General features: G+C 46.6%; 1 protein-coding gene across 3 annotated transcripts in view; it reads left to right on the top strand.

Moving 5' to 3' along the window:
- The first annotated feature begins 18280 nt into the window (after positions 1 to 18280).
- The window catches only part of PELP1 (proline, glutamate and leucine rich protein 1), a 314814-nt gene continuing 309788 nt past the window's right edge, over positions 18281 to 23306 (top strand). For 2 of the 3 annotated variants that reach the window (XM_086945907.1, XM_086945905.1), the window contains exon 1: positions 18299 to 18451. In XM_086945907.1, coding sequence (XP_086802033.1) covers positions 18329 to 18451 — 123 coding nt within the window. In that variant the 5' untranslated portion in view covers positions 18299 to 18328. Of the gene's footprint in view, positions 18452 to 23306 lie in introns of all 3 variants that reach the window. The other variant, XM_086945906.1, reaches the window with a different exon arrangement.

Below are 23306 nucleotides of genomic sequence, written 5' to 3' on the forward strand. Positions count from 1 at the left end.
TGTTTTTGACAAATCGGACATTCTCTACAGTATCTTTTGACCTGTTGATATATGCCTGGCCAATAGAAGTTTTCCAAAATAGTTTTTTCTGTTTTGTCAGCCCCAAAATGGCCCCCTAACAAGTGACTATGGGCAAGATACAATACTTTTTCTCTGAATGAAGAGGGAACTAACAACTGGGCGGTCTGGTTTGGGTTATGTTTTCTATACAATAATCCATTATTAACAAAAAAATAAGGACCTACATGTAATGGGTCCTCTTCATCCAGTGCCTTGCTCCATGCTTCCTGAAGAACAGGGTCATCACGCTGAGCCGCATGGAAATTACGGTCTGTTTCCCAAGGGTTGTCTATAGAAATGATAGGTGCCACTAGGGGTGTTCTACCTTTCTCAGCCCTCCTCTGACTACGGCTTTTCCTGGGCTTGGATGCTGGCCATTCTTTGTCAATGTCTGAAGAAAACGGTGCAGAAGCTAACCATTCATTCTCGGCTAGAGAGGAGTCTTGTAGCAACTGAGGTAGTTTAACATAATCATTCCCTAGGATAGCTTGTTCAGGTAACCGAGGTATGAGCCCTACCGTTAAAGAGGTTCCTGAGTCCTTGGGGTGTTGAACCAACACGCGAGCAGTGGGGTAAGGTTTTGTGTCACCATGTACACACTTAATGGCCACCATTCCTTCTATTGTACCAAGGTGACTACCAAGATCTTGGGGTCTGACTACACTGTGTAAACAACCAGTATCGGCTAATGCAGTAACCGCTTGTCCATTCAGGGACACATTACACCTATAGGGAGGTGGTTTTTTCTCTAAGGGTGAGCAGAAATAATTACGGGCCATTCCTATTTCCATAGGTTCCTCTTTTTGAAGACAGAATCGAGCTATATGTCCTATACCCCCACATTGGAAACATTGGGGTCCTAGCATAGGGGGTCGAACAAACGGTACACTCGGAGAAGGACCACTAGGAACAAATGCTAATGGTTCGGGTTTCTTGACTATTGTAGGTCTTGGAGGTCTATTATGTACGTGTCCCCCTGTCTTCCCTGAGACTTCCTCTCTCCCTTTTTGGAAGTCTTGAGCCCTGTTATAGACGCTGGCTATCTCCACTGCGGTTTCCAAGGTGAGATTGGCTTGTTGTCGGACCCAACTTTGAATAGGGGGATGTAGGGACGTAAGATATTGTTCTAAATAAATTTGAGCCATAATCCCGTCTTTATCAGTGGTAGCAGGCTTCAGCCAACGATCTGCCATGTCTTTTACTCTAAAGTATAAGGCACGCAGAGTTTCTTGGGGACCTTCCTTCATTTGTCTCAATTTGAGTCTATAAGTCTCATCGTCCACTCCGAGTCTTTCTAGAATACATTTCTTTATGTCTGCATAAGGAACAGTCCCTTGTAGAGTAGCTGCCTGGTATGCTGCTTGTAAGTCGCCTGACAAGAGAGGTCCTAAATACTGTCCCCATTTTTCTGCAGGCCAGGATGCAGCATTGGCCATTCTCTCAAAGTTACTAAAGAAAAAATCTGGGTCTTCTCCAGGGATGTAACGTTGTAACAACACGGAGGGCAGGGTAGTGGGACCTCGTTGATGTCCCAGGGCCTCAGTCAGTTTACCCATGGCAGCTTCCTGGGTTTGACCCTGACCAGTAATGACTTGTTGTAGTTTTCCGCGGTCCTCTTCTACAACGGTCAAAAAACGTTCCATAACTTTACTAAGATGTTCCTGATTTTCGGCCATTTTTGCTAAAGCAGCCTCCATTTTGCCTTCCAATCCCACTTCTGACACCACTTGTGGGAGCGCAGGTTTGATAAACAGGCGTGGAGGCTGCAATAAGGGTTTAGAAAGGGGTTTATTGGTAATAGAATGAGTTGAAACGGTTTGTTTAAGAGGTGGTTCGTCTTCTTCTTCAGATGACTCTTGGGATGAACCGGAATCCAGAGGTGGTAGAGATGTTTGTGGTCTTGCTTGTTCTTCCGGACTGGAGTGGTCTCTCCGGAGGTTCATAGAAGAACGAAAGAAATATGGGAACAGTCAGAATGATGTTTTACTATGTTAGGGTGTTCTTTCCCATCACCACACCGTTTGTGATTTCCTTATTTGTCCTATAGGGATAGGGTTGTCGTGATTCTATACTATTGTCAGGAATATGCCGTTCTTTAAGTGACTAGGGTGGATAAGGATCGTGTACTTTGAAGTAGGAACTTATCAATCTCAGTACTCCCGGAAACAATGTGCAGAAACGTCAAAAATATTCTTGTATAGAAACATGCAGGGAACTTTATGGCACTCGGTGTGATTATCGTGCAGGGAACTCTAAGGGTACTTGGTGTAAACCGTGCAGGGAACAGTTTATTGCCCTCCCTTTATTTTACACTCCAACCCTCCTCCCTTTCTACATTAAAGTCCCCGAGCCAGTTACACTCACCAGCTCCCGCCGTAACTCTCCTGAGTCACGGCCGCCTTCCAGCCTCCTCCGGACACCACCAGTCCTCCGACCAGCTTTCCTCGTCCTCCTCAGGTCTGGGGTCCTCCGAACCGGGTCCCGCGTCTTCTCTTGAACCGGGTCCCGCGTCTTCTCTTGAACCGGGTCCCGCGTCTTCTCTTGAACCGGGTCCCGCGTCTTCTCTCCTACCGGGTCCCGCGTCTTCAGGCCAATCGGGTCCCGCGTCTTCTCTTCCTTCGTCATCGGTACTCCGGCGTCCTCCTCCGTCTTCCGCGCTCGCCCTTCTCAAACGCTGACCCTGCGTCTCTTTAATTGGACCCTGTTCAACTCTTCCGGAGCACAGGGGCGGAACTTCCGGGTCACGTACAGCGTTTCCTCGTCCTACCTCTGTATCGGGTCCGTTCTGCAAAGACAAATGGAATCGTGATGGCGGTATTCTCCGGGTAAGTGCTAGTCCTTTCTCACAAGGGGCTATACTCTGAATGCAACACGTTGTTTTTATTTCTCTATGCTTGTTCTAACCAATCTTAATTCTTATTATTTCTGTAATCAATTTGCCACTAAGTGAACAAAAGAACAAAATACTGACTAATCTACTAAGACAAGAAAATTAATTTTAAAAAAAAGTCACCAACCCTCTCTTTATTAACTAAACATCAAATGTCATTACTGAAGTCTTGTGTAAAGCTCCATTTGAAAACTGTGGCAAAGATTCATCGGCCTATAAAGGCGCTGAACTTCCAATTACTCTAAGTAAGGTTAAAATGATGTAATTTGTGGACATTTTAATGAGATTTCGACTCTAGCAATGACATACTTCATCATCGGGTTCCTCCTCACACCACTAATAGATTGGTTACAACTCTCACACAACTAGAGAAAAGGTCTTGGATGGTATCTCTGAGGATATCCGGACGTCTGTTTTTTTGTGTAGGTGGTGAGCAGAGTCAAATAAAGGACAGTGAATATGTTATTTTAAAAAAATCTCTTGGTGGACAATATCGTAGCTTCGATGGTTGTCGATAAGGTGCACACTAAAAGAAGCAATGTGATATGACATTGACATTTTTCTGCCATTCCTGTTCACCCTTCCAAGAGGTATATGGCATACTTCAGGACCTATATTCTGAATCTTATCACTCTGCCGGGAAAGCAGTATAATAATTAAATAGAAATACAAACTCTGATCCACAATTATTGTGGATTGCCCAATGTTGTCAGCATCTGAAAAGCAATACAATCAAACCAGAGAAACATATACTGCTGTGGCAGATTAAAATGGATCCAGTCTGCAATCCTTTGTGATCATTTGTCAATATCATATAAGTGCCACCGCAACACCCAATTCTATGCAAGGACCAGAGGCTCCAAATTATGGTTCACGTTTCTTCACTGTTTATTCACAGCAGCTAATAAAAGCAAAATAATAAAACTACATTACCCATAAACACCTCAATGTCACATGACCAACAATAGAGTATCCCCTAAATAAGCGCTGACTAAGGTGACATTGTCCTCTTTTTTTGCTGCTCCGCAGCCAGTTAAGTGCTTTTCTAATATATTGGTATTGCTTGTTAGCTTCAGTGTATGGGTTGATATTCAAATTATAGCATTACGATTGTGATTTTGCTGTTATATCTGTTACTGATTTAAATTTGATTGGCGCAATTTCAGGCTAATGTTAATTGCTACCGTGATTGTTATTGTGTGGGCTACCGGCTTTGAAACTGTGCTGATTTCCTGGTTGAGACTGAGGTTTTTCCCCATTTATCTGCGGTTGGCTCTACCTCCCAGAACGTGCATCTTTTGCCCGCGTTGTCTTTTAGTGGAGTGGGAGGAAAGTGAGCGAGGACGCGCACCGGGCTGACGCGCAGTCCTCTTTCAGTGTAAACGAGCCGCCGACATTGTGCATGAACGGCGACCATTTTGCCCAATTTTAGTTAATCGTTTGGGCTTAAACAAGCGCGGGAGCAGCTTTTTACTTCTCTTTATCCCACTTGGCTTGTTTCAAGCTCCAAGTGACGCCCGACACTAGAAGTGTGTGTGGGGCTGTAAAATATTGCATAGACTCTGCCTAGAGTGGCTCTGGCAAGTCCTCCCTCCACATTATAATTGGTATAATCATTATTATGATTTCACATTGGCTTGCCTGGGGTTGATCTACTCCCCCTGAACTCTGATACCATCAAACTGATTGTAAGGCTCGTCTGTGTGGGTACACCTCTCGTGTGGGAGACAGGGAGTCCTCCTCTGGGATAGATTACTTCACTACAGCGTGCCACCATGTCTGAATATTTTTTTGAGGAGGAATACTATGATGACGAACCCTATGGGTCCATGGAGCAGGACCTCATTCAGGCACTGGACGCAGGAGTGCAGCACAGAGCGAATAGAGCCCTGGTAAGAGCCGTTGATCCCCTGAAGCACCATTTGTGCGGATATGTCCAGCAACAGGGCTTTCTCCCCAGTACTGGAGGTCGTTCCAAATCCAGTGGGCAAGGGGTCAGGAAACCCACGCTGTTGATTTTTCAAAACTAGCCAAGGCTATGGCAAAGGACCATGACTATGGTCCTTTGCTAAAGAGGCAGCTATCTCAGAAATGCGCCAGGATTACGATGAGGACACCTCCTCGGACCATATGTCCGACCAAGAAGAAGCCTCTAGACCCTCCAAAAGATCTAACCTAAGCTACTTACAGTCAAGCCAGCTGAGCTAGTGCATCCCAATTCCACTGCCTGGCTTCCGCCTCAAGAGGTGGCGTACTACGTCCAATCCCATCTCTGGCAGGCCTTTGACAAGGATGTAAGGGCATGGCTGAGATCGGAATGCCCTAGGCCAGACCTAGCAGGTAAAGTGGCGGAAACATCGGAAGTAGGTACCGCTATGCTCAGGTACCTGAGGAAATACTCTAAAGACCCTAAAAAGGCATTGAGCGGGCATGGAGATCATACCAGGGCAAACGTTTAAACATGACTGGCGCCTAGATAAAAATATTGGAGTTGGGCTTTAGAGCCAAGGAGTCCGCACTGGCAATACATCCAAAAGAATTGATTGGGTGAGTGCAGAGGGTGGTATGTCAATTAGGAAATGCGAACTGCGCAATGTCCAGCGAGAGGCATTGCTCAATACTGCTAAAGCTGGACCTCAAATGAGCGGAAATCTCTTCCTCTGAATCAGGGCCCCTAGCCCAGTGCCTCCTTTTTGGCCAGCCCTTCCTTAAGGAGCTTACTAAATTCATCACCACCTTCAGTGGGTTGGCCAAAGCACAGGGCTCTCTCAAACGTGCTTCCGACCAGATTTCGGCAGGGGTTGCGATACAGAGGGCGGTCGTTCGCCTGGAGTTACAACCAAGGTGCTCCGCTTGGTTAATACCACCAACAACGAGGGGGTTACCAGGGCTCCAATTACAGTAGCAACTCCTCCTTCTACTCAACCCGGCCTGCCAAAAATAGATTCCGGAAGGGCTGATACGGAGGAAATCAAGGTGGACCACAGGATGCCAAAATTCAGGTGAGACCACCGTTCCCTCTAGGGCGCGCGCACCTCCCTGACGTCAGCGCGCACCACCTCACGTGGACATCGCTAGAGTGAGTCGCGCCGCCGGCCGCTTTAAAGAAGCGAGCGGCGCGATCCATGCGGTGGCGATGGCGGCAGAGCGGGCGTGAGGAGTGCAGGTAAGGAGGCGGGGGGCTGGTGGGGATTGTGGCACTTGCGGCTATGTGGGAGCGCGGGCAGACTGTGGCCTTTTGTTTAAGTATTGCTGTTAATCACAGCCCCTTCACGGGCTCCCATTAACAGCAATACTTAAACAAAAGGCCACAGTCAGCCCCGCGCTTTACTAACAAAAGCGTACTCAGTTTCCAAATACAGCGCGTACTTTAGCACACGCTGTGTTTGGAAACTGTCTCTACGCTTTTGTACGTAAAGTGTTGGGCAGACTGTGGCCTTTTGTTTAACACCTTGGCTGCTAGGCGTTTTCCCCCCCTGTGCTGGAAAATGCTTTAGTACATCATTTCATGACGAGCTCAGCTCGTCATCAGCACAGCTCAACTGTGCATCATGACGAGCTGAGCTCGTCATGACCATCGAAAGGGTTAAGTATTGCTGTTAATCGGAGCCCGTGAAGGGGCTCTGATTAACAGCAATACTTAAACAAAAGGCCACAGCAGCTAGGGAAACAAGCGGAACAGAAGGCAAGAGGGCAGAAAGGCAGAAAAAACGAGTGGGACAGAGGGCAGAAAGGCACAAAAAACGAGTGGGACAGAGGGCAGAAAGGCACAAAAAACAAGTGGGACAGAGGGCAGAAAGGCACAAAAAACGAGTGGGAAACAGGGCAGAAAGTCACAAAAAACGAGTGAGACAGAGGGCATAAAGGCACAAAAAACGAGTCGGACAGAGGGCCTAAAGGCACACAAAACGAGTGGAACAAAGCGCAGAAGGACACAGAAAACGAGGGGAAAACGAAGTGGAACAGAAGGCTGAAAGGCACAAAAAACGAGTGGGGCAGAAGGGCTCAAAAAACGAGTGGGGCAGAAGGGCACAAAGAACGAGGGGAAAACGAAGTGGAACAGAGGGCACAATGGCACAAAATACGAGTGGAACAGAGGGCACAAAAAACTAGGGGAAAATGAAGTGGCACAGAGGGCAGCAAGGAACAAAATACGAGTGGAACAGAGGGCAGAAGGGCACAAAAAACAAGGGAAAAACGAGTGGCACAGAGGGCAGAAAGGCACAAAAAACAAGTGGAACAGAGGGCAGAAAGGCACAAAAAACGAGGGAAAAACAAGTGGAACAGAGGGCAGAAAGGCACAAAACGAGTGGAACAGAGGGCAGAAAGGCACAAAAAACGAGTGGCACAGAGGGCAGACTGGCACAAAAAACTAATAGCACAGAGGCAAAATACAGAATACAGAAATATAGGGGCAGCTAAGAAAGAAGGCAGAACGGGAAGAGAGGCATGGGGCAGCGAGGGGAACAGAAGGGAAAACTGGGCAGAGACACGGGCAGCGAGGGGTACAGAAGGAAAGACCGGGCAGAGAGAGCACAGGGACAGTGAGGGGAACAGAGGGAAGAAAAAAGGGCACGGACCACGTACAGGCAGCGGGGAAGACAGACAACAGCAGTCACAGACACAACAATGAAAATACAGGCAATACAATACATTTGCAAACTGCCCTTAAGACCCTTATTGTGGCGCTGTATGCGTGAAAATGCACCATCTTTTCACTTTTTAAAGTAAACGTTTTGAGTGCCATTTGGCGCCGCAGACACGCGCTGTTTAGTTCATGGCACACATAGCCATGGTTGCAGCGCACAGAGACCCTCCACTGACGCACACAGAGGAAAAAAATTAGAGAGAAGATTGGGTGAGACTGATCTCATGTTCAGAAGTGATGTTGGGGGGAAGGATCCAATTGTTTATGCACACTTAGCACACAATCTCGCAAGATGATTGGATCCTAGAGACAGTGCAGGGGTACAAGCTAGAAGTTTACACCTCCCCAAATACGGGTTCCCTTCTCCCTCAAAAGTTTTTTTCCCAACAAGAGCAGGACTTTATATCCGAAAAGATGGATTCTCTTCTAAGGAAAGGGGCCATAGAGATCACAGACCCCCACCCCTGCAGCTTTACCAGCAGCATCTTCCTAGTCGAGAAGAAGGGGGGTGGATCCAGGCTAGTTTTAAAACTAAAGGATTTCAATGGATGGGTAGTATATCAGCACTTCAAGATGGAGGCCATCCATCTTCTGTGTGACCTCCTTCAAGAGGGGGATTGGAAGGTCCGTCTGAACCAGAAAGATGCATATCTGTCCGTTCCCATCTACGCATCACATCAACGTTTTCTGCAGTTCCACTGGTAGGGAGTTTGCTACGAATACAGAGTCCTCCCCTTCGGCCTTTCGTCAGCACAATGGTGCTTCATGAAACTCCTTTGTCCAGTGGTGGAATAATTGAGGGCACAGGGTGTTCGTCTAATCATTTACTTAGTCGACATCATCATCATGGCTGGTTGACCTCAGCTAGTAGTGACACATCTCAAATGGGAAATCAACCTATTGCAGAGTCTGGGATTTATTGTGAATCCACAAAAATCAATACTAACTCCAGCCCAATCGATCGAGTTTCTGGGATTTCAGATTGACTCTTGGAGTTGCCAACTCCTTCTTCCAGCTCAGAAAGTCAGGTCAATCAAGAGAGAGTTGAGGTTGATTTTGAGCAGCAGAGTGTATCATTAACGCCTTAACCGCGGCGGTTATTACGCCGCGGTGCGGGCTTTCTATTGAGTGGGCAGGGCTGCGTCGGCCGTTGGACATGCGCAGCACTGGAGAGGGCGTGCTCGCAACGGCCAACGGCCGACGGCAGCACGGAAAGGGTTAAGATCTGTAGCCGGGGTTGTCGGGCTGCTGGCCTCTTCAATTCGGGCAATTTTCCCAGGTCCCCTTGACTACCGGGCACTCCAAAGGTTAAAGATTCAGCATCTCCCGAAAGGCCTCAGGTACGCAGAACAGATCCCTCTATCCAAGGAGGAGAGGGTTTAGATGTTGTGGTGGCTGGACCACATCGAGGCGTGGAACGGCAGAGCCATCTTTGGGTCCACTCTGGAAGTAGTGATCGAATCCGATGCCAGCCGTTGGGGGTGTGGAGCTCGTTGCGGCCAGATTTCCACTGGCGGCCGCTGGTCACAGGAGGAACTTTTGTTGCATATCAATTGTCTGGAGCTATTGGCAGGCTCATTTGCGATTCGCTGTCTTTCAACTTGGAAGACAGACAGTTGTATCCTGCTTCGCATGGACGTGTCAGAGGTATGCTACATGAACAAGCTAGGGGGAAGGAGGTCCCGGATTCTGGCGGAGATCGCCAAGGATTCTGGCACTTTTGCCTTCAGCACAGGATTTCAGTGGTGGCGGAATACCTTTCGGGCTGCAACAACAAGGTGGCCGGTTGGCACTCCCGAAACCTGAGGGACTTCAGCGACTAGAGACTCCATCCCCGGCTTTTCCAGTCACTGAACTACTTTTGGGGCTCTTGCAGGTTGGACCTGTTTGCATCATGTCCCAACAGTGAACAACCAGCCTTTTACAGCTGGTGGCCAGATACAGGGGTGATTGCCACAGATGCGTTTCTGCAGGACTGGTCAGCATCCCTGTGCTGTGCCTCCCCTCCATTTATGATGATTCCCAGAGTTCAAGCACAAACCTAACATCAACAATCAGAGTTAATACTGATCACCCCACTCTGGAGAGCGCAAGCATGGTTCCCAGTGCTTCTGGAAATGCTATGTGCAGTGCTGATCTTTTTCCACAGTGGTGGAATCTGTTGCTGGACCCTCAGAAAGCCTCTCATCCATTGACACAATCGGTGCAACTCCCTCCGGTAGCCTGGTGAGTTTCAGGGACAGATGGAAGGTCCCGGGCCTTTCAAGCGACGCTGACAGGTTTATTAGTGAAGCCTGGTCCGCTAACACCCACAAGAGGTACTCATCAGTTTGGAAGCGATGGTGTAGCTGGTGCTCTCAACGGGAAGTGGATACCACTAAAGCACATGTCTCTTTGATTGTGAACTTTTTAGCATCCATCGTTGATTCAGGCTTAGCCTACAGGACAGTAAACAATTTCCGGTCAGCCATCTCAGCAGGGCACGTGCCAGTAGAGAGTAGGTGTGTAAACTGCTCAGGGGCATCCGGATGGTCAAGCCCCCTTGCCCTAAATACTCAGAGTTATGGGATGTGTCTACAGTCCTGAGATTCTTGGAAGCCTGGCCTTCCAATAAGTATTTGTCAAGAAAGCAACTGTCTTCAAAACTGACCATGTTACTTTATCTCAGATGTCCGAGCGTTAGATCTAGTGGGACATAGATTTTCCCCAGAGGGTGTGACCTTTGTTATCACAAAGCGGACTAAGTGCAATACCTCTTCGGCATCTTATCCAGCTTTTCCTAATAACCCTAGGCTGTGTGTTGTGCAATGTTTAAAAGACTATGAGGTGAGTACTGCTGAATTTTGTTCAGACATGAAGGGTCAACTACTAATTGTGCTGCAAAAGCCATTTCGCCCTGTGATTCCTGCCACCTTGTCAAGATGGGTGCATTGGCTCATGGGCGAAGCGGGCATTGATGAATCAAAATTTGGAGGCCATTCAGCTCGAGGGGCTAGCATCTAAATCTTTCTCTTTAGGGGTCAGCCTCACAGAGATTATGAATGCAGCTGACTAGTCAACAGAGACCACTTTTAAGTTTTTTTTATTATAAGCCTATTGTGGATGTGGCATCTGTGGTGGTGGCTAAGCTTTAAACAAGCATAATCGGAGCCTCCGGTCCTGACATAGAATAAAAAATGTGCAATCATTTGTGACAAGAATTTTCAATTCTATTAAGGACACAGAAGCGAGGATTATCCCACCCAAACGATATGTATTTGCAGTGTACTTGTATTGTATTATTTGCAAAGTATCTTTATACTGGATACATGTTCCTGTGTTTTCCCTTCCCTTTATGATTAATATGCTGATATCAGAAATGGCACACAGTGTTATGGTTTATCCTTTACACTTTCAGGTGCTGATAGCAAGTAGAGCATGATGGACAACATGGATGTAAGGACTTCGCAGTCCCCAAAGAGGATACCACGACTCGTGGGTTCAGGAACCAGGTTCTGAGGTTGAGCCCCGTTGGTCGTAAGTTGTCTCTTCAAGAGGAAGTTCTTCTACCATAAGGATGGTTCTATGGGATTAAGTTTATTGTTTATGGACTTAACTGTTAGATGATCATTCAGCGAAAGAGGACACTGTCACCTTAGTCAGAGCTTATAATGGGGATACTCTATGGTCAGTCATGTGACATTGAGGTGTTCATGGGTAATATAGTGTTTATTACTTTTCTTTTATTTGCTGCTGTGAATAGACAGTGAAGAAATGAGACGCATAATCCTTGCATCCGTGTCCTTAATAGAATTGAAAATTCTAGTCACGAATGTTTGCAAATTTTTAATTCAGTGAGATCCTACAACACAGCATCTGTGATATTTTAACTGAAAAGCTCACCCGCGGTATTATGGTATATTGGTCTCAACTCACCAAATCTTTGATAGACAGGGGCAGAAATATAAATCATAGAAACCAACGTCATCAAGCACAAAAATAAAGAAGAGTATGTGTAAACTAACATGGAACTCTAACAAACCACCAGTATACCTAATAATAATTAGATCTGGCATTACAGATTGGGTTACACGTCGCTACTTTGTGTACGGCTTTGACTCAATCATCAAGGCAGGGCATTAAAATACCAGGCATTACAGTATACAACTGGTCAGGTAGCAGCCCTACCAGTGGCTTAGCTATCTCTCAACTAATAATATTGCAGTTTGGGAGTATTATTCCACCGCTCTACTAAAATGCCTGAATAATTACAGCCTGCTCGATATGCTCCAGATCAGTGCTTTAAATGGGCCGGTACTCACCGGTACTGAGTACCGGCGCTTTTTTTTTTCACCCCGAGAGTACCGGCACTTTTTCCTTACAAAAGGAGAGTACCGGTACTCATTTAATTAGGTCAGCATCTCAGGTCTAGTGAGCATGCGTCACATTTTTACACTGTGACACATGCTCACATGATGGCCATTTCACACCGGTTACACACTGGTAGTGACGTGGAACTGCCAAACAACGTCTGACTTCACCCGCCAGGCAGTTGTTTGGCGCGAAGTATCGGGAATCCCTTTAAAATGGGCAGTTTAGGCTGGTTTTCCGTTTCGGTTTCACAGGTCAGGACGGAAAGCAGAGCCACGGGATCACACAGAAGAAGAGCACTATCGTGAAGGGATTTGCATCGCAAGTCAGACCCAACGAGGAACCCTCTTCATCAACTCCTCCGGTATTTTTTATTTATTTTATGCGATTTTATATAGCGCAAACGTTACCCGAAGGTGTCAGAGCGCTTCACAATAGGAACAGTAATCACGCGCCTGACTCCGTTTTGGCTTCTCCCCACTGCCACACACCTAAGCTAAACACCCATCTGACATCTTTTTACTACAAACATGTACACATTGCTGAAGGGCAGAAGCGCTCAAAGACTGCACATCAAAGGCAGTACTGTTATTAGACTGCATTTTTACTAAAAACAAACCGGAAAACATGGGGGTTATCCCTTTAAGCTTTATAGTCAGTGGCACAATCAAATGCAGATAATAGACGCGTGCCTCTCGCTCAGTCCTGCGATGCATGGACTGCAAGTGTTGGACTCCGGGGTCTTCATAGACAACGACCTTTAGATTGCCCTTCCCAGGTCCTGTCCGTGAGAGGGCGTGCCCGTTCTATAGATCTACAAGAAGCAATTGCACTACAAATAGAGGGAACTTATTTGATGAACCACTGTCACCGGCAAACTAGCAGGGCTGAGGGTACATTTCAAGGCACAAAACGTGTCTTTCCCGTAAAATGTCATCAAACTAACTGCCCCTAACGCACAGGATCAAAGACGAGAGGTAAGGGTGGAAGGAGAGGTGCAGTCTCTCCCGAGTGTTAGTCGTTTTGTAAAAATAAAAAAAATCGTTGTGATCCGCATGAAAGTGTGTTAGACTTGCTTTATTATCATTGTCTGTTTTTTTGTACATTTTTTTTTTAAATAAAAGTGACTTGCAAAGGGTGGGGGAGAAAAAATGCATGGCATTTCAGCAGACGCAACGGAGTGTTGTCTTTGCTACTTTCTTCAGGTGAGGTGACCTTCCTAACTCGATCAGCATGGAGTATTCTTCTGAGAGCAGTAGAGGGCGAGGGGTGTTGCACCGGATCCCAGTTCAAGCAGCTATTTCTGGGCCAGATCTGGGATCCGGCCGACCCAGGGAAATATTCTGAATGTGTCCTGGTGTCATTTTCCAACACCAGGACACAATTCAGCAGTGCCCACACGTTGTTTACATTTTGCTCCATGCAGCAACTTGTGGCCAGCAGGGGAGCTTCCTTCACTTCTACTTCCAGCTGGATATAAACAAAGGCTTGATTTAAAGGTCCTTCGCCCCTTCTTTTTTAGGTCTCGCCTGTCAATGCGCTTGCGCATTGAGCTTGCGAGAGATATTGGGGCTTAACGAGAGCTTAACCATCGGGTGATTTGATGCTGTGCCAGTGAAAAGCAAGCTCAATGCGCAAGCACATTGACCTGAAAAGCGCGTGCACATGAAGGCCAGGCTTCGGGTTGCATACTTCACTGTAAATCTGCTTCAAAGGTAAATCTGCTTCAAAGGCACAGACGGTACTTCACACGGCTGTGTGCGTCTCAGGACAAACATCGGAAGTTTCACACCTCCGTGTTTGTTTCCTCACATCATGTGTTCCTCGCCTGTCTTTCTTTCGGATGAGAAAGAAAATCTCATGTTTCATGCGCGGAACCCTCCTCCCCTGCCCCCTGCTTGTTTTCCTGTAAGAGTTCACCCCATTTCCTGCGGCGACCCTCGGGCTTTAATCTAACCTGCTGCATGCCAGTACAAAGTTCACGCTGGATAAAAACTTCTCCCGGCAGTGGCCCCCCTCGAATGCTGACAGCTTAAGAGCTTTGCTGTCACGCCGCCTGCCCCCAGCACGCCCCCTCCCCCTCCAAGCCTTCTGGTCCTCCTCACTAACAAGGAGGACATTACCACAGCCCGAACCACGAAAATCAAAATGTTTAATGTGTTGCTACTGTTGCTGTTATACACGTGCGTTCCTTTAACTATTTTCGAACAGACATTGGTCACAGTGCCAGGTTACTATAGGATTTAGTGTTCGCAGCACGTGCCTTCCCTCAGTATTGCATTCCTCTCACCTCACCTTTGTAGCACGAGTCGAGGACTCATTCCGTAGCACACCCTCCCCCGCCCCCTCCCACGGCACCTAACGTTGTCCCAGCGGTCTCATTGGATCATTCCCTTGTTCTGATTTTTGCGGTCTTTTGGAACTTTACTTGTCTTATTTTAAATCCTTTTTTTCGTGCTTTGTGACCACTTTAGTTGGCCATTATTTACCGGGACCTTGTAATTCCTGCTTAGTTGCTGATTCCGTGAATAACAAGTTGCCGCCTTTGATTCCCCTAACAATTTTTTTGCTGGCAGCTCCCCTAGTCTTTTACTATGTGTGTCTAGTGACCGTGCTTTATTTTATCTGTGGCTTAATATGCTTGTATCCCTTTAAGCCATCATCGTCCCTATTTTTAACATTTAAAATGTCCATAGGCATGCGTTAAAATTGTTTTTTTATTGGGGGCTGTGTGGGCTCCTAAACTTTAATTCGTAAAGACTACATTTGCGAGCTGACCCTTGGAAAACAGCTCAAATAGGACAGCCAATTGAGTAAATATATGCGCAATTACAGTGGCGATCTGCAAGGAACGTCTGAATCGCAGACAGCAGCATTTCCAGCCCCAGAGATGCATGTTTGAGGGCGGACAGCTGCTGTGATCCCCGGTCAAATGCTCGCCCTCTTTCTCTCCCATTAATAGGTCTGCTACAAATCCTTCTCTGCCCTGCAAACATGTCTTTCTCTCCCTCACCCTCACAACCCCACACCCTCACACCCCCTCACCCTCACACCCCCTCACCCTCACACACCTTCATTCACCCTCACACCATCACCCTCACACCCCTTCACCCTCACACCCCTTCACCCTTACACCCCTTCACCCTCACATCCCCTCACCCTCACAACCCCCTCACCCTCAAAACCCTCTCACCCTCACACCCCCTCACCCTAACACCCCCTCACCCTCATCCCGACACCCCCTCTCATCCTCACACACCCTCACTCACCCTCACACACCCTCACCCTCACACCCCCTCACCCTCACACGCCCTCACCCTCACACACCCTCACCCTCACACCCTCTCACCCTTACACCCCCTCACCCTCACACACCCACACACACCCTCACTTACCCTCACACCCCCTCACAACCCTCTCACCCTCACACACCCTCACAGACACTCACTCTCACTCACCCTCACTCTCATTCACCCTCACACACCATCACCAGCATAGCATAACAAAACAAAGCATAGATTAACAATACACAGCATAGCATAACAACAAAAAAGCATAGGATAGCAAAACATAGCATAAGAAAGCAAAGCATTGGATAACAAAACAAAGCATATGATAGCAAAACAAAACAGCATAACAAAACAAAACATAGCATAGCAAAACACAACAAAGCATAGCATAGCATAACAAAACACAACAAAACATAGCAGAACAAAACATAGCATAACATAACATAACAAAACATAGCATAAAATAACAAAACATAGCATAACAAAACACAACAAAACACAGCATAGCATAACAAAACACAACAAAACAAAGCATAGCATACCAAATCAAAGCATAGGATAGCAAAACTTAACATAGCATATCATAATAAAACAAAGCATAGGATAGCAAAACAAAACATAGCATAGCATAACAAAACATAGCATAACATAACAAACATAGCATAACAAAACACAACACAGCATAACAAAACATAGCAAAACACAACAACACAGCACCATGTGACTCTGGGCAATAGCTTGCTTAATCTTCCCGACGGCCCCCAGCGCCTAGAGACACTTACGGGTGATTGTGCGCTTTACAAATGTGGATTATTATTAATATTATTATTATAGCATAGCTTAACAAAACACAACAAAACATAGCATAGCAAAACATATAATAGCATAGCAAAGCATAGCATACCAAACACAACAACGCATAGCATAGCATAACAAAACATAACATAGCAAAACAAAGCATAGCATAATAAAACACAACATAGCATAGCAAAGCATAGAATAGCAAAACATAGCATAGCATAACAAAACATAGCATAGCATAACAAAACACAGCATAGCATAGCATAACAAATCAAAAGCATAGGATAGCAAAACATAGCATAGCATAACAAGACAAAACATAGGAAAGCAAAACAAAATATAGCATAGAATACAGCATCACTCAGCACCACCACAGCATCACTCAGGGGCACCACAACATCACTATGCGCTACCACAGCATCACTGAACGCCACAGCATCACTCGTTCGCCATCACAACATCACTCAGCGCCACCACAGCATCAATCTGTGCAACCATTCAACAACAACTGGTTCAAATATGTTCTCGCAATGTTTCAAGCTTTATTACAAATGTAACGAAAAAAATTTAATATTTCACTTCTGTTCTTGGATTTTCGTCACAATAAAATACACTGAACATAATCTTCACAATAGTTATTTACAAAAGTTTAAGCTATTGCCATTAGGAATTACAATAACTTTTATTTAAGTATTAATTAATTAGAAAAATTAAAAGCCATTGTTATTTGTAATATCAATACATGTAAGTCACGTAAATACAACACATATTGCATTACAAATGCTATAGGTGTCACATTTGCGAAAGTTATAACTATTGGCATTGTAAATGACAAAGCTATTAATTTCGCTATTTTCAAAAAAAAAACATAAATAAAAAATGTGTCATTTACAATACCAATAGCTCAAACTTTCCAAATGCGAGACCTATTGCATTGCAAATGCTTGTTTCAACTGTCATCTTGGCCAGCATCTAGATGCCAATACAGAGGAAGGAAACAAAGATACTTAGCTTATCACTTCACAATTACCTCAGAGAAACTCTGACTTGGTGGGAGGTTTTTGACTTTGTTCAACTCCTCCTGTGTAATAGATGTATATGCACTGTAACAATTAGGGGTCTCATTTATGAGGTTTTGGCAAAGGGTAGCACTGGCAAAGGGTAGCACCGCATCCAGTGCTTTAAATGGGCCGGTCCTGTCCTCTAAACTGTGTTGACCTGACCTATGACCTTAGGCAGTGTGGATTCTGACCTCTGGTGATTTGAAAGAGAATGTTAAAAGTATCTTTAATACATACAAGGGTATCAACAATATATTACAGATTGGAGCAATTTGTCATTATTCACACCCAAAAAATTCTGGCGCCCTTTAAAGTGACATTAGTCCCGCCTCTTAGCCCCGCCTTCTTGCCACGCCCCCAGGTCACAGCTCAATTTGATGAGCACTTTTTCCCCCCATTTAAAGCACTGCTCCAGATGATCCATGTCGTGCATCTTGTGCTAACGTTGCATGTCTTAGCACATTAAATTCTGACCTATTGACTTTGCCAGTACTTGTTTTAATTGTATTCACCCCTCTAAACAGCAACATGACTACATAGACCAGCCACCCTCTTTGCAGTATTATCCTTCTACCTGTGTTTGGTACTCGTGTGTAACATGCACCCGTCACTTTCTCTTGTAACACACTGTTTTCTACCTCTTACATTTGTTTGTTTTCGATACCTGCACAAGTGCCACCAGTGCCTACGTAACGTTTGTTCTTGTGCTTGAGTGTCCTCCATATATTGCAGTATTTTGCTCACTTGTAATGTTCTCATGTATCAGTTATGTTCCTATTGTGAAGCGCTCTGACACCTTCGGGTAAAGTCCGCGCTATATAAAAACGCATAAATAAATAAATAAATAAATCACCTGTCTCCACTATACCTAGATCTCCACCTTAAACTCTCGACTCATCCTCATGAAAGCCTACAGGTTCATATGTTTAAAATAAACTCTGCGCCTCTGAAATAGTGCTGCTTCCTTGGTTAATGACAGGACAAACTCTATAGTCCTTCCTCAAACTCAGTTGCTCCTATTCACCACTACAACATCCTCACGTGGTTATTGGCTTGTTTACTTTTGCCTTCCGACAGTCCCTTTTCTGTTTCGGAAATTCGTCTGGTGTCCGTCGTCAGCGTATAGGCCTCCGGATAGTCCTTCTTCGGTGACGCTCAATTAACTTCTTTAGTCTTCTCTCGCTGTCATCACGTTCTGTTTCACGCGTGCGCGTTGGTGCCGGCAGCGATGGCGGGTTCTGTGCGAGTGCTGGAGGCTTTCAGCGGCCTGATTCAACGAGAGCGGCTCGGGGATACATTACCAGGTGTATTGCAGGGTGCGCGGGACACCGGGGGACTGCGAGGGACACAGGTGAGTGACTCAGTGAAGCAGAAGGCGTACTGGTTGCAGATTCGGTATAAACTTGGGAGTGTGGGGTCAGTTGTGAATTTGGGCAAATTGTCAACCCATTGAGATCAGAAATGGGTTCTAGTTTTCCAACCACCTAAATTGCTTTATTCCAGTGGAAGGCAATAGTGCTATTTCGTTCAGGGGGAGGACTTCTTGATATAACCTAAGCTTGGTTCCATTGGTGTTTCTAGTTAAGGGGTTGGTCACCAGAATTGGTGTAAAGTCTTTGTTGTCCCAGATTGCTTGGCGAGAGAGAGTACTTGGTTATCCAGGTTGAGCACATGTTTTGAGGGTGGAGCCTAGCGATATCCTATGAGCTCCCATTTCTTGCATAATGTAAAGTTACCAGATTTTCAGAACAAACAAGCATTTACAATGCAATGGTCTCTGCATTATTAAAGGTAGAGCTATTGGCATTGCTCATGATTTTTTTTTAAATCCTAAATAAATGGCATTGTCATTTACATTGCCAATAGCTTAATCGTTAAATGGCATTGTCATTTACAATGCCAATAGCTTAATCGCTCGCAAATGCATGACCTATTGCTTTTACACCCACACAGAGCCACACATACAAAGCCACCCACACACAAAGCCACCCACACAGAGCCACCCACACAGAGTCATTCACATAGCCACCTACACAGAGCCACCCTCACACAGAGCCACCCACACCCAGCACTTGAAGAGGAACAGAAATGCAATTTACAAAGCGACTAGGTCTGGCTTGCAAATTCAATACCGACTCAAATACTTTTTTAAGTCTGCTACTGTGAAAAAAGGAACAAAAAATGGGTATTTCTGTAATCAGTGCATCTATAAAGGTAAATGATTTAATGCCAAGATTCATTGTATTATTCAAATGTAAAATATTCCCTCGTGCATTGCAATGCAAGCTCTGCATAGGAGGCAGAATGATATATCAAATAGCCACATAGCATGAAAATACTGGAAAGAACTCCTCTGGACAGAGCCAACTCTATCCCCATTTGCATTCCAAATAATTGGTAACAAAAGGTCTCCAGTGAGCTGCATCATCAAGCCAGACCTAGACAAGCATTGGCAAAGCCGGCCAGTCTAACATTGGCTACCAGCCTTGTGCTTTTAATTATTTGTTATGTTCCATTATTGTTCTTGTAAAACTTTATTGTTGGGTGAGGTGGGGGCATTTGCCCTTATTAAAAAAAATATATTAAAAAAAAATGGCTTAACGCAAAGCAGTTTGTCTCAAAAAACACACACTGCCATATTGCCCCTGGCACGAAGAAAAGAACCCCGTCACTCAAAGCGAAGTTATCCAATGCCTGGAGTGGGCTGACCCATTGCCCCGTGCTGTAGTGGGTGGAACAAAAATTTAAATGACACAAAAACGGACCAATGGATGAAGATAGCAGGTCACAAGTCCCTTTAAATTACTTACGTTTGGTAAGTTCATGTGGTATGGCTACCGCCAGACCTAAAACGGATCACAAAGGTAAATAGAAGAGCCAGGGTGCCTTGAGAGAGGGGGTTTCGGTGAGGGTTAAGAGAAGGGGGGGGGTGTTTTGTGCACTGCACCTGTCTGGAAGACAGCGTGCCAGAAAGGCAGAATGACACACGAGAGATGCTGACACACAGCGAGCGACTAACCAGCAAAAACACAAGCTGGCCAAAGATGCAGACATGCACAGTACGACAGTAAGGAGGCAAGAGAGACCGACACAAAGGACAGACATACATACATACAGAGGCTGATGAGCAATACAAGCAGACAGACAGCATTAGACAAATACAGAGTGACACAAGACGGACAGGCTGACCACGCCAGAGAGACAGAGGCGGATGCGCACACAAACGGACTGGCCAACAACACTGCACAAGACAGAACAACAAGAGACAGGGGCGAACAACACAGCAGAGAAACGAACTGACAAACCAAGGCAGACAGACTGGTGATACAGGAGAAGCAATCTCTGACGAGATACAACGGGTGACAACACAGACTTCCAGACCAGTCACAGACTGACAAAACAGCAGACACACCTGACACCCACAGGATAATATCACAGACTGACAACACAGAAAGGAAAGGCCTGTCAACACACGAGGGACAAAGGCTGACAGAGGCACCTTCACAGACTGTCTACACGAGATAAGACTCTGACAGCAAAACACAGAATGAACACCACACACACAGACTGAAATGACAGACAGGAACAGACTGGCAGCACACACATGGACTGACAACACTGCTGCCTCCTACCTCACAGTCCAAGTACCTCAGTGCCGCGATGCTGACTTATAAGCAACAACCCATAACAATGACCCTGACTGCCAACACGCCCCGGACACTGACAGGCTCCAGTGGGCCGGGGTTCACGGGCCCAGGGGCATCAGTTTCCGCAGCAGCAATGCCTTGAGGAGCCGCTGAGCCCATGGAGGGTGGAAACATGGCATACACATGGCACACACATAACACACAGCTGGACTCACCCACTCCGGAGGAAGGCACGGCCGGCCTGCGGGGCTCCGGGCGCTGATGCCCATCCCAGAATGTAACGCTCAGGTGGCGGGAGAGCCGGAGGTTCCTGAAGTGTCACAGATGACACGCGGGTAGCTGCGGAGTACGAGTGCTCCACATAATTAAGAGCGGGTCGTTGTCAACGAAGGGACACAAGCGCTACCTGTGTTCATTACAAAACCCCCTAACATGCCTCGCTCAAGTTGATGCTAAATGCGCTGCAGTGAGGCGCATTTTCCTGAAAAACAGAGATTAGTGACAGGATGCCGATGGTCCGTGGCGATCGGTGATGTTAATGAGAATAACTGTTTCCCTGGCAGGTGGGCTCGGAGGAGTGCCACAGAGGCTGCTCCGGATGTAAACATTCTGAATGATAATTTCAAGGGCTGTTTCATTAGTAGAAGGATGCAGGCAGCGCGAGCCGAGTCCCTCGGTGTGGGATGTCAGCTCGTGTTGGATCGTCTGCTTGACAGGAGAGGAAGATACCTGAGGATGCTTACGGGAAGCCAGACTTTAGACGGGCAGCGGGGGCCTTAAAGAGTCCTTAGTGCTACTGCCTTCGGCTACATCCCTGAGGTAAACTAAACCCCCACCCCTCACCCACCCACGAGGCCTTCGTTGGCTCCAGCCCCCTCTCCCACCCACCCCCGAGGTCTCCCTTGGCTCCGGCATAGAGTTCCAGCCCTGGCCAGCGTCTTCAAAGCCACCTCCGACCTACCCACTGGTTGCAATATTCCTTCACCATACAGCTAAGGCGGGGGGGGTGTAACAGCCGTTCCAAGAATGGCGAATGCCTTCCTGAGCCAGATCACAAACGACAACACCTACGGGAGATGGATTCTATAGTGCAGAAGGCCAAGGAGAGGCAACGGCGGAGCCCGTTCGCAGAGGCTTCCAGGAACCCGCCCAGGCACAGATACCGAGCGGGCAGCAGCAGAGGCGACGACGCAGCGCTCCGTGCAGCTGCCAAGGAAACACGAGGACGGATTTAGAAACATATCGCTCAAAAGCAGCCGAACCATGCCCTATTGTGCTACTTCACCAGTTTCTTAAACAAGGGACGCACAACAATAGCAGACACGCAGCATTTAGTAACAAGATGGCGGCCGCCAAGGTACGAAAATTTCGGATTCGGGGCGTGTTTTTTGCGCTCTGATTGACAGATGACGTCACAGGGCTAAAGAACGGAAAAAACACCACCCCCCCCCGAATCCGAGAGAGACGGGGCTTTATTGGAGTGACTCCCTTCTCCTCCAATGGCTGGCCTCCGTTTAGGAAGCCAGCCAATGGAGGAGAGACAAGAAGAGAGGCGGGATAAAGAAGCCACTCTAAGAAACAATAATTCTCCGGACTTCCGGCTTTGCCTACGGTCCCTCGACCTAAAAAGTGCCCCGCCTGTACCTGTATTATCATAAATTGAGGGGGTGGGTGAGAACTGAACAAGCACCTTTTTGCCAACAGAACATTGTTTGTGGGCACACAGCTGCCACATTGGTTTGGCAGAGAGGGGCACATACAGGCCTCGTGCTATCGCTGTGACAAACTACAAATGCTGCACAACCCAGGGACAAACCCAGGGAGAGGGCACCTGGGTTCCAGGAAGTTGTAGTCAACATTGATTAGCTCGCCTGAATGCAAACCTTGTGAATACTGTTAAAATCAAGATACAACGAAGATGGATCTTTTAAGGTTACATTGATGTAGGTTTATTAGCTTAGTTGTAGGTTACAGCCAAAGCCCCGCCAGGAGCAGCATCCTGCTGCTCAGCCCTTCTCACTCCAAATGTCCACTCAATCCAAACACTCAACATTCTAACCACACAATGACATCACTCACTGGCTGAGCAGAGGGAATCACGAGGACTGTAGGGAGAATGCAAAAGATAGCAAGAGAAGATAACAAATGCCTTTGGATAAAACTTCAGCAAACGGTCCAGTGAGTACCCCTGCCCGCTACATACATGACAATTTTGACCCAGAGCAGCCCATTACAGGGCACGGGTGGATCTCTAATGTTTGGTATTTCAAACGACCTACTGTGAGCACCAATTGTCCCAGACTTTACCTTAGAAAAACTTTTGGAGCAGTGACTGGTCACCTTGAAATGTGCCCTGTCTTTACAACTGGCACTGACTTATGAAAGTAGGCTAGCCAAACTTTGACTTTGTGCCAGTTCTCTGGCACATTAAACCCCCTTTTTGCTGAGGGCTTCTTGGTTCACTTACTCTATCACCTGACCCCTCCGGCATACAAGGACAATGTCCTTGTAGCATAGAAGGCAGACATAGCATATTTAATACTTCAACATGTGCCTGAA

The sequence above is a fragment of the Lissotriton vulgaris genome, chromosome 12 (genome assembly GCF_964263255.1).
Source record: "Lissotriton vulgaris chromosome 12, aLisVul1.2, whole genome shotgun sequence".
Classification (NCBI taxonomy): domain Eukaryota; kingdom Metazoa; phylum Chordata; class Amphibia; order Caudata; family Salamandridae; genus Lissotriton; species Lissotriton vulgaris.